The following is a 14,955-nucleotide window of genomic DNA, read 5'->3' on the forward strand; positions in this document are numbered from 1 at the left end:
CGGGGTGATTTAAAAGGTCCACCCTGCAGAATGAGCCCACGCAGATGTGTCTGTGGCAGCAGCTGCCCAGAGGGTTAGAGAACTGGGCGTCCTGCGTGGACTCTGAGCGCCACGGAACCCAGCGTAGCGTACTCAGGTGGGGTCTGGTCGTCCACAGAATGTGACTGGAGTCAGCAGAGGGGGCTCATCTCAGTGAATCCTACCTGTGCTGCCGGAGGGAGGGGCAGCTGATGGATATCGGAGCTGGAGAAATATGGGGGATGGGGGGGCAATTGGTCTTCCAGGCTGTGGAACTCACTGAATTCAAAGGCCCAAATTCCACCACCTGGCTCATTTGTTTGAACCCCCTAGGCTCTCAGGGCCCACATGATGACCTACTGTGTGCTGCCTCTCGTCTGAGCACTCAGAGGCAGACAAGGTCTCTGTCCTGCCTTCCCACCCTACCCGGAGCTCAGAGGTTCCATGGACATGTAGGATGCAAGCACCCCGAGGTTGTCTGGGAGTCTCTGGCTTCAGACAGCAAATGCACAGACATGAGTGGCTGGCAGATTACAGGCGCACGGGACAGAAAGCCCGCCCAGGCTAACCATGTTGGTCATGGCAATGACATTCGTGGGTAACTAACTCATGAAAACATCACTTGGTCCTGGGACTCCACCTTCTCTAGAAGGCAGATCCTTTTAAATTTCAAAAACAATGTTTTTACAGACTGTCTTTACTCCACAAATGTTTGCTGAGGGTTTACTATATGCCGGATATGGGCTAATCACTGTCTTTTAGTACCCGCTGAGTCCATCGATAATGACAAAAGTCATTAGGGAGTCAGGGATCTCTTCACTCACAGTGGCGGTCGTCACCCCCCCCCCAGTGTCCATCTGTGCGTGGAACACAGTGACATCCGTGGGGAATGGCTCTGGCACATGCTCAGTGCGTGGGGGGCTCTTTGGAGCCCAGAGGCCACCGTGGACAGGAGGGAAGCTCCGATCTGGACTGGCGCTCAGGTCTGGGTCTTGGGCTCCAGTCCCGTAACCCCGGTGCTGGCTCCAGCTGCTTGAAGGGGCCTCTGGCTCCCAAGAAAAGTCGGCCACGTGAGGAGCCAGGAAGGGCGAGCCACCGGCATCAACTTCTCATCACTTTTCAAATGGCTTTTTGCCACTTTTCATACGTTGCGTTCCCTGTCTGCATCTGCTTCACCCTCTATCTCCCCGTCTGGCTCTTCGACGCATCGATTTTAAGTACGTCGCTGTTCTGTTTTCTGCTTGGTGCAACGGGTCCTGCCCCACGTCCTGCGGTTCTTCCTCTCCAAATGGCTCAGGAGACGCTCCTTCAGGAAGGACAGGGTCTCGATATCACTGTTTTTTATTAGTAGCAGGGGCGTCAAACTCATTTTCACTGGGGGGGCCACATTAGCCTGCTGGTTGCCTTCAAAAGAGCTCAATGTAATTTTAGGGCTGTGTGAATGTAACTACTCCTTAATAATAAGCGAGAACTCGGCGCAGCCACTGGGTAGAAACAAGGTGCTGGCCAGATCTGGCCCTTGGGCCTTGCGTTTGCCACCTGTGATATATAGCACCCTTTGGAGCACCCTTTGGGGACAGCCCCTCAGCAGCTGTGACCGAAGAAATCAACCCACTTCACTGGCCCTGTTTTCTCGCCTGTAAAGTGGGAGACCGGTCTGAACGCTGTCCCCGAAAGGGACACCAGCGCTTGCGGTGCCCACACTCACACGCCCACTCACGAGGATTCCGTGGCCAGACCCCAGAGCCATGACAGGCCCCCTCATTGGCCCTCCGTGTGCGTTGCCGTGTAGCGAAGACTCTGGGAATTCCTGTGACAGAGAACGGGTTTAGCCCAGGCATTCCCACGCCTCTTCGGTCGAGTCCCACCCCAGAGCCCACTTTGAGGAACAGCGGACGAGATCCTTTCTGTGAGTGCTGGACAGGGCACACCCACAACCCCCACGGCCTGGGGAAGGGCCACCATACTCTGGAGCAGACTCGGGGGGAAAGCCCTGATCAGAAAGCCCTGGATGGATACGAACAGCACTGAGCACGCTGGCTGTGCTCCCTGGCCACACACACACACACACACACACACTCACACACACACTCACACACCCCTCACTGGTGGGTCATTTCTCTCCCTTGGGTGGCCAACTACCTGCTTCTGTGCTGAGTGATTAGCAGAGCAGTTAATTTGCTCTGAGCAGCCACACATGGGGAGCCCAGATAAACCTGGCCCGTGGGTTAATGCCTGGGAAGACCCGGTCCCTGCGGTGTGCCAGGCTCACAGAGCATTTGAAACATCAAAGGCACTGCCGTCCTGAGTGATGGGGGGACAGAGACACGCAGGGGAAGCCAGGAGTTTGGTCAGAACAGAAAGCATCTTCCTGAAGAAAGAAAAGATGTTCCCAATACAAGAGCAACATGGATGAATGTTTTCCTCAGAAATATATTTATTTTCCTTTTTCCCAGGACATGGGGACAGTCTCCCTCGCGGTACCCGGTATTTCCGACCAAACAAAGCCCCTGGCGAAACCCAGTGCTCTGCCCTGCAGCCGCCACACCACAGCCCCGCCCACACCGCAGCTCCGCCCATGACCTCAGGGCCCTTTAGGGAGCTGTCCCGCTGTGTCCTGTGTGACCCCCTAGCATTCCGGCGAGGCCAAGTGCCATGCCACTGTCGCAGATGCGGACACTGGGGCTTGGAGAGTGACACAGCTATTAGCCCCAGGTCACACAGCCAGTGAGGGACATGCAGGAATGAAGGCCAGGCTTAAAACTGCCAGGTGATTTTTTAATGCACAGCCAGCCAGGACCCCAGGGGGACAGCCAGTCCGGTCTTGGCCCCCTTGCGAGCACTTGAAGCTGGTGTTTTGAATCTTCTCTCCCCGACAGCGTCTCACCAGTGGGTCATTTCTGTGTCACCACAGAACCAGCCCTCCTCCCTCGCCATGCTGGACCTTCTGCATGTGGCTCGGGACATTGCCTGTGGCTGCCAGTACTTAGAGGAAAACCACTTCATCCACCGGTGAGTCACGTGCTCTGCCCGCCCCCGCCCCCGCCTTCAGCTCGCTTCCTTCCACGTCTCAGGGGCCCCACCTCCCCCCACTGTGGAGCGCAGCCGTGGGTCCCCTCCAGTGAGGGTTCAGCCTCGTCTGTACAATGACTGCTTACTGTCTCAGGGCTTCACTCGCCCCTTATGGAAAGTGGGAGCCATAAACGCCCACTCAGCGCTGAGGGCCTTGACGAGCTAGCTGTTCTTGACTTCCTGTGGGGGCCCCCGCCTGCGTCTGGCGGCGAACCCTCCAAGTCCCGTAGCACTGTCACGTTCCTCTCCTTAGGAAACGGAGCTCCTTGCGGGAAGCTAAAAGAGTTCATATCTTCACTACGGGTGCTCAAAGGCAAGGACCTGTTTCATTGATCTTCATATCCCTGGCATATAGTGAGGCACAAAAATGTTTGTTGAATAAATTAATTTTTTTCTAAAACACCCTGCAATGAGCATAACGATTATTTGATTTACTTCTACCCTTCATTTCCTCTGCGGCACCTGACCCCCATGCTCCGGTGGCGTCTGCACTGCGACCTCAAGTCTGCACTGTAGATGCCACCGGTCACGCAGGGCTCTTTGCACACGGGTGCAGGGCTCTCGCAGTGTCTCCCACAGCTGGCAGCTCCACTCGAAACAGTCAGATGCACCATTGGGCTCTTGGCAAAGCTCTTCCCAATCAGTTCCCTCTGGTTTAGAGAATCACAGCCTGGTGAGTTAACAATCATTTGTAAACTCACATCTTCAGAGAGGATGAGACGTGTTCCTAACCATTAGGACATACATGTGCAAAGCAGAAAATGAGACGCTGCATGAGATCACACACGGAAAAGCCATAAGCAGACCAGAAGCTATGCTTTCTCCTAATAAAAATGGGGAAATTAAAAATCAAGTACACTCACCTGGGTGCCCAAAGGCATTCCCAAAACAAGGCAGCGACCTCTCAGGTTGGCTTAGCTGTTTACCGTCTCCTCACCGTTCAGCCCTCAGTCCTTCCTCGAGTCTGAGCCTCTCCTGGTGGGAATAACAGGAGCAGAGCAGGAGCTGGAGCCTAGCCTGCATGTTCTCACCCAAAGCTACACCCTCCGCTCCGAATCACGGCCAGCGCTGCCACTGCTGTTCTGCCCTCCCTGTTGTGCCCAGAACTTTCCATGCATCTCAGCTCTGCGCTTTACTGGCACTCGGATCTGACAAGGTTGTGCTCTTGGTGGAATTCATCCTTGGTTATAGCCACCTTTGCCCGTGCGTCTATGTCCTTTAGGTCTGGACTCATCCAAGAAGAACCTGTGCAGTCAGTCACCTTGGCGGTTTCCGATGTCTCCCTTTGCTTCTCCCCGAGATCACTCCTGCTTTTTCCTCTCCTCCCTGGGCTAGGCCCCGAGCGTACAGATTCTGCGGCTGACAGATCATATCCCTCTTTCCTCTGATATTGTCAGATCTGCCTCCCTAGAGCCATGATACCTTGGACCACGTCCAGTGCTCTGTTATTAGAGACGATAAGATAGCAGGGTCACATTCTCTCAAGATTTCTATCGCTTCCGTGTCTATAAATAGTCACTGAAGGTCAGAATTTGATCCCAGAGAAATAGTTTGCTGCTGCTTTTATCTTTTTTGAGAAATGAAATTGTCAAAGATAAATCAAGAATGTATCAGATAATCTGCTTTATAAGCAAAAGGCAACTTCCAGCAGAAATTGACCGTCTCCATCCCAGCTTTTCTCCCCGGGTGATTGGCATTCGGAAAGCATCTTTTGCATCTTCTAACTGGCCAGGAGGTCTGTGGCCCACTCCCACGGGAAAGTGCCACCTCACCTGTAATTCTCCCTCCCTGACCCAGTGTCTGCCGCATGGCTCCCGGGATCCCAGCAAGTGCGCCTCCTGAATTCAGAGCAGAACGCCCCCACCAGATCCACACACTCCCATTTTTTCTACTAGGTCTGTTTCCTTTGGTTATGGTTTATTACCATTTCAAGAATTATATGTCATTCTACCAACTCTTGGTGTGCTCTATGATACTCTATCTACTTTCTTGCCATTGAATTGAAGATGACTTTTCTAAGTGACCTTTCCATGCACAGCTGTCAGCACCTAGCTGGAGCCGGAGGTGTTGTCCCTGGTCTGCTGTGTTGTGTTTCTCTTCAGAAGTAATGGCTGCCTAGTCCGCTATTTTTCTTCTGTTTGATGTTGCGCCTGTTATGCTTCTATAGTTTTATTAGGGCACTTTGTGCACCATTGCTCCTCAAAATTCAACAGAAACCCCTGGATATGGTCAATGGCATCAACAACAACCATCTCCCTCCCTGGCCCCTTGTTCCGGTATCCTACGCCATCACCTTCAACCTAGGTCCTACTTTTCAAATACTATCCAGTTGTTTATTTTCCATGTCTTTCTTGACCAAAGAGCCGGACCTTCACGAAACCAGTCAAAAATATGAAAACGCCACCTGTGGCCCCGAGTACTACTACCTTTTTTTCTGTCCTGAACTTTGATATTATTGGGGACCATTCCAGACTTCTGGCTGCACCATGCATTCGCACATGCATGTCCAGAGCGGGTGGGCGGGCAGGCAGGGAGCAGGAGTGGCTGAGTCTTGGACAGATTCTGCCCCGGCCTTGCGGGCAGGTTGCAGGCAGACAGTCCATCAGAGCAGGACAGTGGAGACGACACAGTAAATGTACAACTGGACAGAGGCCATTCTTCAGCCACTTAGCTATGAGGCCAACAGCTTAGCAAAGGCTTTAGATAAAATCATGCATGCAAGCCATAATGGCTTATTAAAAAGGAAAACTATAGCCCTGACTGGCGTAGCCCAGTGGGTTGGGTGTCATCCCACACAGAGAAAGATCACCAGTTCCATTCCCAGTCGCGGCACATGCCTGGGTTGTGGGTCAGGTCCCTAGTTGGGGGCACATGGGAGAGGCATCCGATCAATGTCTCTCTCACATTTCCATGTTTCTCTCTCTCCCTTTCTCTCTCCCATACCTTCTCTCTAAAAATAAATGAATAAAATGTTTAAAAAAGAACAGTATAAACATTTGGGAATACGTTACCCTACTTGAACTTGATATAAGGGAGGCCATGCTACATCAAGCAGCAGTCTGCACCAACAATAGCCTCAGGACAAATGGCATTTCTCACGTCCCTGTGTTATCTGCTTTTAGCTTAATTTGTTTAATAAAATGAAGATAATAATAGCCTCCTCTACCCCATAGGGTTGTTGTGAGAATTAGACATGCAACACTTAGAATAATACTTAGTACATAGTAAAAGGCCAATAAATTCTAGTTTCTATTATAGTTATTTTCATGTTATTATCCTATTAAACATTTTCAATCATCTCCCTAATCATTTCCCGTTGCCCTGTTAGCTCTGAGGCCCAGAACTGGCACGGCTATTCCTTTGCTACCGCAGTGTAATGTAGTGAAGGAAATGCAGAGCAGGAGATGGAACTATTTGAACTTCAGATTAGAGGTGAAAATCCGGGCAAGAAATGGATTTATTTTCCCAGGGACAAAATAAGGAAATAGATTTTCTCTCTCTTTTTTTTTTCCTTCCCAGGGACATCGCTGCCAGGAACTGCCTCTTAACCTGCCCCGGCCCTGGAAGAGTGGCCAAAATCGGAGACTTCGGGATGGCCCGAGACATCTACAGGTGAGTCAAGATGGCCATCGGCCCTCACAGCCCGTGCTCTCCAGAGAACAGGACGTGGCTGCCTGTACCGTGAATCATCCACCTCGGGCACCTTGTCAACTTGCCGCCTAACACTTCACTAAGCTCCTTTTCAGGCTATGGGAAACTTTAAGTAGTGCCCACGCCGGACAAGTCTAAATCTAGGAGCTCACTGCTGCCGTACGTAACTGACACCAAGTTCTTAATTAGGCCGTCTCTCTGGTTCCAGCACTCTTACCCTAATCCACGCTGAGACATGGAATAACTTGGATACACGATACAGAGAACGTTTCTAAGTAAACTGAACGACCTTAGCTTCCCCCACGCCAGCCAAGAGCACCCAGAGCCAACAGGTGCAGGGCCCAGTTCACTGGCCGTCGTTACTAGGAGACTCAGAAGTACAGCCCCAAAGCCTGTAGGTACTTAGACTGGCTTTATTTCTTTTTCTCTGTAATAGTCTGAAGGCTACATATAGGAAGTAAAATAGCCCTGGCTGGTGTGGCATAGTGGACTGAGTGCCAGCCTGTGAACCCTTTGGTCACTGGTTTGATTCCCAGTCAGTGCATATGCCTGGATTGTGGGCCAGGTCCCCAGTAGGGGGCGTGCAAGAGGCAACCACACATTGATGTTTCTCTCCCTCTCTTTCTTCCTCCCTTCCCCTATCTCTAAAAGCAAATAGATAAAATATCTTTTAAAAAATACTTCTATTGTGCTTTGCCTCACGTTACCCCATCTAATTATTTACAACAGTTACTTGCTCCCTGGGTTGAGCTGCTCACTCACAGTCCCGGATCACACCTTCCCCAATCCAGGGACAGAGAGAGATGGTCACATAGGGCTCTCACTATTCCAAGAGCAAGGGAGACCCCCTGAAGGCCTCTGTCAGAACTGGCGCCCACCTCCAGCTAGAGGATGCTGGCGCCATCCTGAACCCACAGGGGAGCAGCACCTGGAAGATGATGAGTTAGGGATGACCCTGACCACGGTCACCTACCACTGGTCTTCACCATGGTACCTTCTTTTACCGCCCAAAGTCTCAGCGTCCTTCCCCTCCTCCCTCACGGAGCCCCAGGAGTGGCTGCGGCTGACAACACGAATGCTGCAGCGTGACTTAGACAGCCCTTGCTCCCCACCCTGGCCTCTGACAGCTCCCCAACTCCAGGCTTCACCGCCCCAACCTCCCTGCAGCGCCCACTGCTGCCACATGCGCCGTGAGATTCCACAGTCAGGAACGGGCCTCCAGGACAGCTTCTCCACCCCTCAGCCCCGGCGGGCCCCCCCAAAGCACTTCTGAGCCCCGCCGGAGGCAGGAACCGATTCTTCCTCTGTGTCTGGAGCTTCCTGCGTACTGACCTCACTACATGTGGTGTTCTGTACTGCAGTTGTTCTTACGCCTGTTTCTGCCACTGAACTGTATGTGCTCAGAACACGTTTATGTGCTCGCCACATGGCAGAGTACCTGATGCATTCTGAATACTCGGTTCATGTTTGCTGAAGTAGCTAATGAATGGAGGCAGCTGATGGGGCAGCTGCCTTCCGCAGCACGCCCTGGCCAGGGAACACAGCTCTGGGGGCGGAGCTGGTGTCAAAGGCGTGGGAGGCGATGCATTAGAGTTTGTCAGTGAGCTGCATTCGTGACATCACATGAGGTGACAAAACTCACACATGAACACAGGCCTCTGAAGCCCGCTCTGCTTCTTGCGGGGCTTTGCTGCCGCCTGGAGCATTTGGTGGGCTTCAGTGTTGCACCAAGCGCTCTCTGAGTGCTGGGAAGGAGCCCAAGTGAGTAAGACACCAGCCCTGCTCTTAGTGCTACCACTTTGGGCCTCGCATTATCACGGATCATCGGGAACAGGCTGCATTTACAAGGCTGGAGTAATGTTACTCCTGGCGCGTTCTCATAAATGAAACCCGATGGGGAAATCCAAGCATCCCCCAGTGGGGATCTCAGTCATTGCACAGGTCTTTCCTTTCACGTCTCCAGTGGGCAGCTCTGCCTCTGACTCAGGGACACAACGTCCTTAACCAAATGACCCCTAACCCCTTGCTCTCCTCCTGAACCACTGAACCCTCGTTAGTGTCAGTCCTTCAACGGGTGGCCTTGTTGCCACTTTCTCAGGCTGCCTGGGGCTTCCGCTCTGAGCCTTCTCCAAAACCAAGTTCCCTTCCCTCTCCTCCCCCACAGAGCGAGCTACTACCGGAAGGGGGGCTGTGCAATGCTGCCCGTGAAGTGGATGCCGCCAGAGGCCTTCATGGAAGGAATATTTACATCCAAGACAGACACCTGGTGAGTCTCTCTGCTGCCCTCCTCCAGCTGCCCCCTGGGCCTTAAGGGGGTGACCCCACCCTCTCAGCAGGGAGACCCTGGTCAGGGGAAGGGTCAGAGAGGCTTCAACAAGTCTGCAGCACTGTGGTGGCTCTCAACGGCGGGCTGATTCTGAATCCTCAAGAAGGCTCCTTAAGACAGACTACTGGACCCCACCCAGGGGTTAAGATGCAGGCTGAGAATCTTCATTTCTTACAAGTTCCCAGGTGAGGCTGATATGCGGCTAGGGGACACCCACCCACTGGGAGCCATGCGTGATTTCTTTTCTTTCTTCTTTTTTTTTTGTACATAACAAAGTTGGATTTATTCCAGGAGTGCAACATTAAGATTAGAAGATTGAGCATTGAGATTCTCCACTTTAACAGAATAAAGGAGGAAAAGGGGGGAAGCACTGAAGGGCTGCTGGCGATGGGGTGAGACCCGTTCTACAGCTGAGACTCAGTTTGGGAAACACTGTCTGTGCCTTAGCTCCCCGGAACTTACTTACCCGGCGTGACTGCAGCGTGTGCCCCCTGACAGGCATCCCCATCCCCCATCCCCCCGGCACCCCCGCCCTGCTCCTGCCACTACACAGATAAGTGAGCTCGCACAGTACCGGGCGTGCAGAGTCCCATGGATTTCACTGAGCATGACGCCCGCCAGGTTCATGCGCGTTATCAGAAAAGGCAGGATTTCCTTCTCTTGAAGGCTGAAAATACCCATTTATATATAATATATATGGATGAATTTTAAAAGGTGGTATGTGTGGTTACATATACACATGTATTGAATATATGTATGCATTGGTATATATTAATCTACACAGCTAGTTATTAATTTTAATATACTAATAAAAATATATACACACATCACCTTTTTTAAAAAAGATTTTATTTTATTTTTAGAGAGAGGGGATGGGAGGGAGAGAGGGAAAGAAACATCAATGTGTGGTTGCCTCTCACGCACCCCCTACTGGGGACCTGGACTTGTGCCCTGACCAGGAATCGAACCAGCAACCCTGTGGTTCACAGGCCTGCACTCAATCCACTGAGCCACACAGCCAGGGCCACATCACCTTTTCTTCGCCCATTCACCCACTGACGGAAGTTAGGCTGTTTCCGTGTCTCAGGTGCTGTGAATAACGCCGCAGTGAACAGAGAATGCAGCCATCCCTTTGAAACACTAATTCGTCTTCTTGGATAATTACCCGGAAGGGGGGCTGCTGGGCTGCTAGGTCATAAGGTAGTTCCAGCTTTCCCTTTGGCTCGTCCTAACCCTGCGGATATCAAAGTGAGGCCCGTGATCAGCAGCATCAGCCTCACCTGGGAACGTGTTAGAAACAAAGTCTGAGCCCCCGCCCTGCGGAGGAAGCAGGCTAATGAAACAGAAACTCTACAGGTAAGCCCAGCACTGGTTGTTTTAACGAGCCCTCCAGGTGATTCCTACGTGCACCCTCGTGAGAGCACCACCACCTGCCCTCTGCAGGCGCGCGGAGGAATTGAGGTGATTAAGTCTTTGGCCTGGACACAGGCCCAGCCTGCGACCCAGCGATCCCAGCGCCAAGCGTCTAGTTAGAGCGGATGACGCACACGACGCGGCGCGGAGGCTGCTGCGCACCACTGTTCAGAACAGAGGGGAAGCTAACACAGCCTAGCTACCCCTCAAGCAGGGAAGAAAACATAAACTGTGGTTTACTCACTCGTATATCACAGGAAACAATTCGGCGGTATAAAGGAACACACTCCACCCACAAATATCAACAAGGATTAATCTCAAAAACTGTATTTAGTGGGGGCGAGGGGGAAGCAAGTTCCAAAAAGGAGCAGAATGTCCTTTATGCAATACACATAACTTCACAATACACGAATTAAGTCTATAATATAGAAACTTCATTAGTTTATTCTTTCACACATGGTAAAAAAACACACACACACACGGGAAGGATGCGTGCTACCTGCAGCGGAGGGAAGAGCGGAGGGTGGGGCTCGCCTGTATCGATTTTTTTTCTTCAAAAAGAGGGAGAACTGATCCAATGAAAGCAGAGTGTTAACATCTAGTTACACGGGTATCTATCGCTTTTCGTTTTTAAATGTCCGATAGTTTTATAAAATGCTTTACAAACAAATACATCACATAACTTCAGATACTAATAAGGGCTATGGAGGCAAAAACAAAAACAAAAAGCGGAGGATGAAGTGTGTGCGCGGTTGGGGGCTGGAGGAGGGAAGCTGCCCCAGTGTGGGCGCAGGGAAGGGCTCCGTGGAGGAGGGGCCAGGCCAGCCCCCCAGGACCGCAAGGCTCGCTGGGCAGATCTGCGAGAAGGGCTCTCCAGGCTGAGCATGCGGGAGGAAAACAAGTCTTCAGGGCTGGATCCAGCGAGCACAGGGGCAGAGGGAGGGGAGACAGACGGCAGGGGCCGGCAGAGGCCTTAGGGCCCAGGTGAGGGAGTGTGGGTTTCATTCTGAGCGCAGTGGATGCCACCGAAGGGCCGGAAGCAAGAGTGTAACATGACCTTAAAACAAAAAAAAAAAAAGTCACTAGCTGCCACCGGAAACAGAATGGAGTAGGACAGGTGAAGAGGGGAAGGCATTAGGAAAACACCGCACATTCCTGTATTAGAGAAGAGAGGGAGGGGCCAGGCCCAGCCCTCTCGGTGGAGGCCGTTGAAAGCGCTTAGATTAAGCCCTGCCTGGGGAGCAGTTAGCTAGCAGACTGCGGAAAGCTGGCTGTGGGAGGGGCGGGAAAGACTGGGATCCAGGCAATGCCTAAACCAGCAGTTTGGCCAGCACCTGGCCGGTGGTGCCACGGCGCTGCACAGAAGGAGCAGGAGCGGTCTAGGCACTGCTGCCTGATGCGGTCGGGCTTGGGCCGCGCCTGCTGACCGCCAGAGCGACTCCCTGAGAAGTCAGGCGGACAGCTCGAGTGTCCCGAGTTTTTCGGTGTCGGTATTCTTTTGATCTCGCCACTTCGTTAGAATTACCCTAGAATTTACTGGGATATTCTATTCTTAAATTCAGGGAATTGATCCTAAACAAACTGTCCTTTTAAAAAATGCACAAAGATGTTCATCACGGTATTTTAAATATTTTAAAAATTGAAAATGATGTGGAAATGATAGAACAAAATATGGCAAAACTGCTCAGTGGACTGTTTTATAGCCGTTAAAATTTCACATCTGTGTCAGTGTGCGTCTGTGCATGCCCCTGTGTGTATGTGTATGTCCATATATGTCTCTGTGTGTGACCGTGTGTGTGCACACGTGTGTGTCTTGTACCCACACCCACACCTCCTGTCCTGTGCGCAGGTCCTTTGGAGTGCTGCTGTGGGAAATATTCTCTCTTGGATACATGCCGTACCCTAGCAAAAGCAACCAGGAAGTTCTGGAGTTCGTCACCAGCGGAGGACGGATGGACCCACCTAAGAACTGCCCTGGGCCTGTGTACGACTCTTTCAGGAACATTTTTAGAAGTTACTAAGCACAGTTCTCCTTTTCCAAAAAAAATCTGCAGCCACCTATGCATTTTTAAGATGAAAGGGCAGATGGCTGACCTCACTGAATGTGCCCCAAGATAGGAGTGGGCCTGTGCCTCCGAGGAGAAGGGTTAGTCTCCCAAAGCAATGTCACACCCAGAAAGGTATCCTTTGTCTGCCTCCGAGCTATGGACTCACCAAGCTCACACTCCTCAAGGAATTTGTGTCCTGGCCGCCACCCCTCTGGCCCAGCACCGTGGTACTGGAGTGCCCAAAGTACAGGGCAGGGCAAAAGTAGTGGTTCACCTACCCACAACTGTGGACCTACCTCTGCTCGCCCTGTGTTTCCATTCCCTGCGCTTTCTACTGTCCTGTCTGTCATCCCCTCACCTGCTTTCTTGTGGGAAGCAGGTGATAAGATCAGAATGGTCCTCTCCAGAGGTGGCTTTAGTTCAGGAATGGAATGGGAGGAGCCATGGTTAACGGGCCCAGCAGGACTGTGTTGATGAGCTTCCGTGTGGCACCTTTCCTACCTGGCACGATCCCTTAGCCCATCAGCAGAGGGCAGCAGATGCCAAACACAAGGGACCTAGAGGAGTGGCCACCCTCCGAGAGAGAGAGCGCGCCACCCATCCCATCCCAGTTAGAAAAGTGCTGGGAGGAAAAAATGGATTTTCCATCCTTGTTTCTCCTGATTTTAATGAACGTGCTCATTCTTCTTTTAGATACAGGATAATGACCCAGTGCTGGCAACATCAGCCAGAAGACAGGCCCCACTTCGCCATCATTCTGGAGAGGATCGAATACTGCACTCAGGTACCAACATCTCCCCCTGGGTCAGCATTGACATGGAAAAGTATTAAAGATGGAAAACACGAATTGTGAAATAAAAGTTAAACCAGCTAGAAAGTGTGAGTTATGATCAGGAGAATGAATGTTAATTATCTATAAAGTAAAATGATAGGTTTCTCAGTTTGCACGTTTGATAATAAATACTAGTAACTGCCACTTCCTTCACCGGCATGTGACACAGTGGCAGGCACTCAATAACAGTAGGGAATCAGGTCAATTCACAAGTATAACTAAGTCCCTACTGGGCACCTAATGTTTTATGAAACAAAGCTGGAGCTTCAAAGAAGTATGGGAAACTCCTGCCCTTGAATAGTTTCTAGCCTGGCTCATTAAATAATTAACAGCGTATAATTGTTAAATTGTACATCCAACAACATATGTTAGTGAGATCAAAGGAAGGGAGGGTCAGAATGGTCTGGGGAAAACTCACCATCATCAACAGCATTAGTGCAGCATCTGTAATACACGAGCCACTGCCCACAAGTTTCATTCAATCCTCATTGGAGTCCATGAAGTATCCCCATTTTCTGGATGAGGAGGGGAGGCTCCCAGCACTCGCGCTGGCCCAGGGCAGACCCCTCTTCTCCCCCATTTCCAGCGGACAACTAGTCCTCCTACCTCCTCTGTACCTACACCCATCTCACCACCTGCCCCCCAGGGTCCGCAGAGGTGACGTCCTTCCCGCCCTTGCAGGTGAACCATCCACCCCACCCGCACCGCCAGCTGCCCCTCGGGCTTTCATTCCGCAGTTACCTCCACAGTATCTGCTTTCTCTCTCTCTCTCTCTCTCTCTCTCTCTCTCTCTCCTCTCATTCTGCCAGGATATGTTATTGTGAAGAATACTGTGGGAGTCAGTCAACCACTCTCTCCCTAAATCCCCCCATCTGAGTTATGACAAAAGACATATCCATTTTCAAGATAGGACAGTCATTTCCTAGCCTCATGAATCCATCCTCCAGGTGCACTGAGTAGGTGGACCAGCATTTATCTGGATGGACTTCATTTATCCAGGTATTTGGGGTTCTTTCAGAAACCCTGATACTCAGTGGTAGTTTAGGTTTTTACACTGTAATACTAATGGAATATACCACTTAAATACAGGGTTGGGCAAAAGTAGTTTTACAGCCGTGAGTACACAAAACAGTTCATTCTTCTATTGTTATGTATTAAATTAATTGCTATCTTGGTTTCCACACAAACAACTGTAAACCCGCTTTTGCCCACCTGGTAGACACACTTTGGAGTAATTGTCCTCCAACGTACATACCATCCCTCTCAAAACCAGGCGGTTCTGTCAGAGCACATTTGGAATCCCTCACTATGGCCATTAGTGACTAGCAGGAAAGGAACTGAAATAGAAAAGAGAATCAGAAGATAGTTATTTTTCATTCCTAAACTCCTTCCTGATGAATATTTTTCAGTTAGACTGCAGTCATGGTTTTCCCAATTTGCGTAAAATAGTGAAGAACTCAACTTCCCCAAGTTTACATTTCCTTCCACAAGTTCTCCTCACACCTCTGGCCACTGCCCTTGCTCTTCTGCGTTACAAGCTACGGCTGGGACATGCGTCCGGCACAAAGCTGGGCGTGGGAGTGGCTTTCCTCACG

At 51.2% G+C, this 14,955-nt stretch overlaps 1 protein-coding gene across 1 annotated transcript in view; it reads left to right on the forward strand.

Moving 5' to 3' along the window:
- Positions 1–14,955, forward strand: part of ALK (ALK receptor tyrosine kinase) — a 641,645-nt gene that overhangs the window by 625,030 nt on the left and 1,660 nt on the right. Inside the window, exons 24-28 of the mRNA XM_045844604.1 lie at positions 2,933–3,030; positions 6,610–6,702; positions 8,906–9,007; positions 12,330–12,464; positions 13,222–13,312. Of these exons, the coding sequence (XP_045700560.1) occupies positions 2,933–3,030; positions 6,610–6,702; positions 8,906–9,007; positions 12,330–12,464; positions 13,222–13,312 (519 nt within the window). The remainder of the gene's footprint in view (positions 1–2,932; positions 3,031–6,609; positions 6,703–8,905; positions 9,008–12,329; positions 12,465–13,221; positions 13,313–14,955) is intronic.

The sequence above is a fragment of the Phyllostomus hastatus genome, unplaced genomic scaffold (assembly GCF_019186645.2).
Source record: "Phyllostomus hastatus isolate PE091 unplaced genomic scaffold, TTU_PhHast_1.1 phas_contig_402, whole genome shotgun sequence".
Taxonomy (NCBI): domain Eukaryota; kingdom Metazoa; phylum Chordata; class Mammalia; order Chiroptera; family Phyllostomidae; genus Phyllostomus; species Phyllostomus hastatus.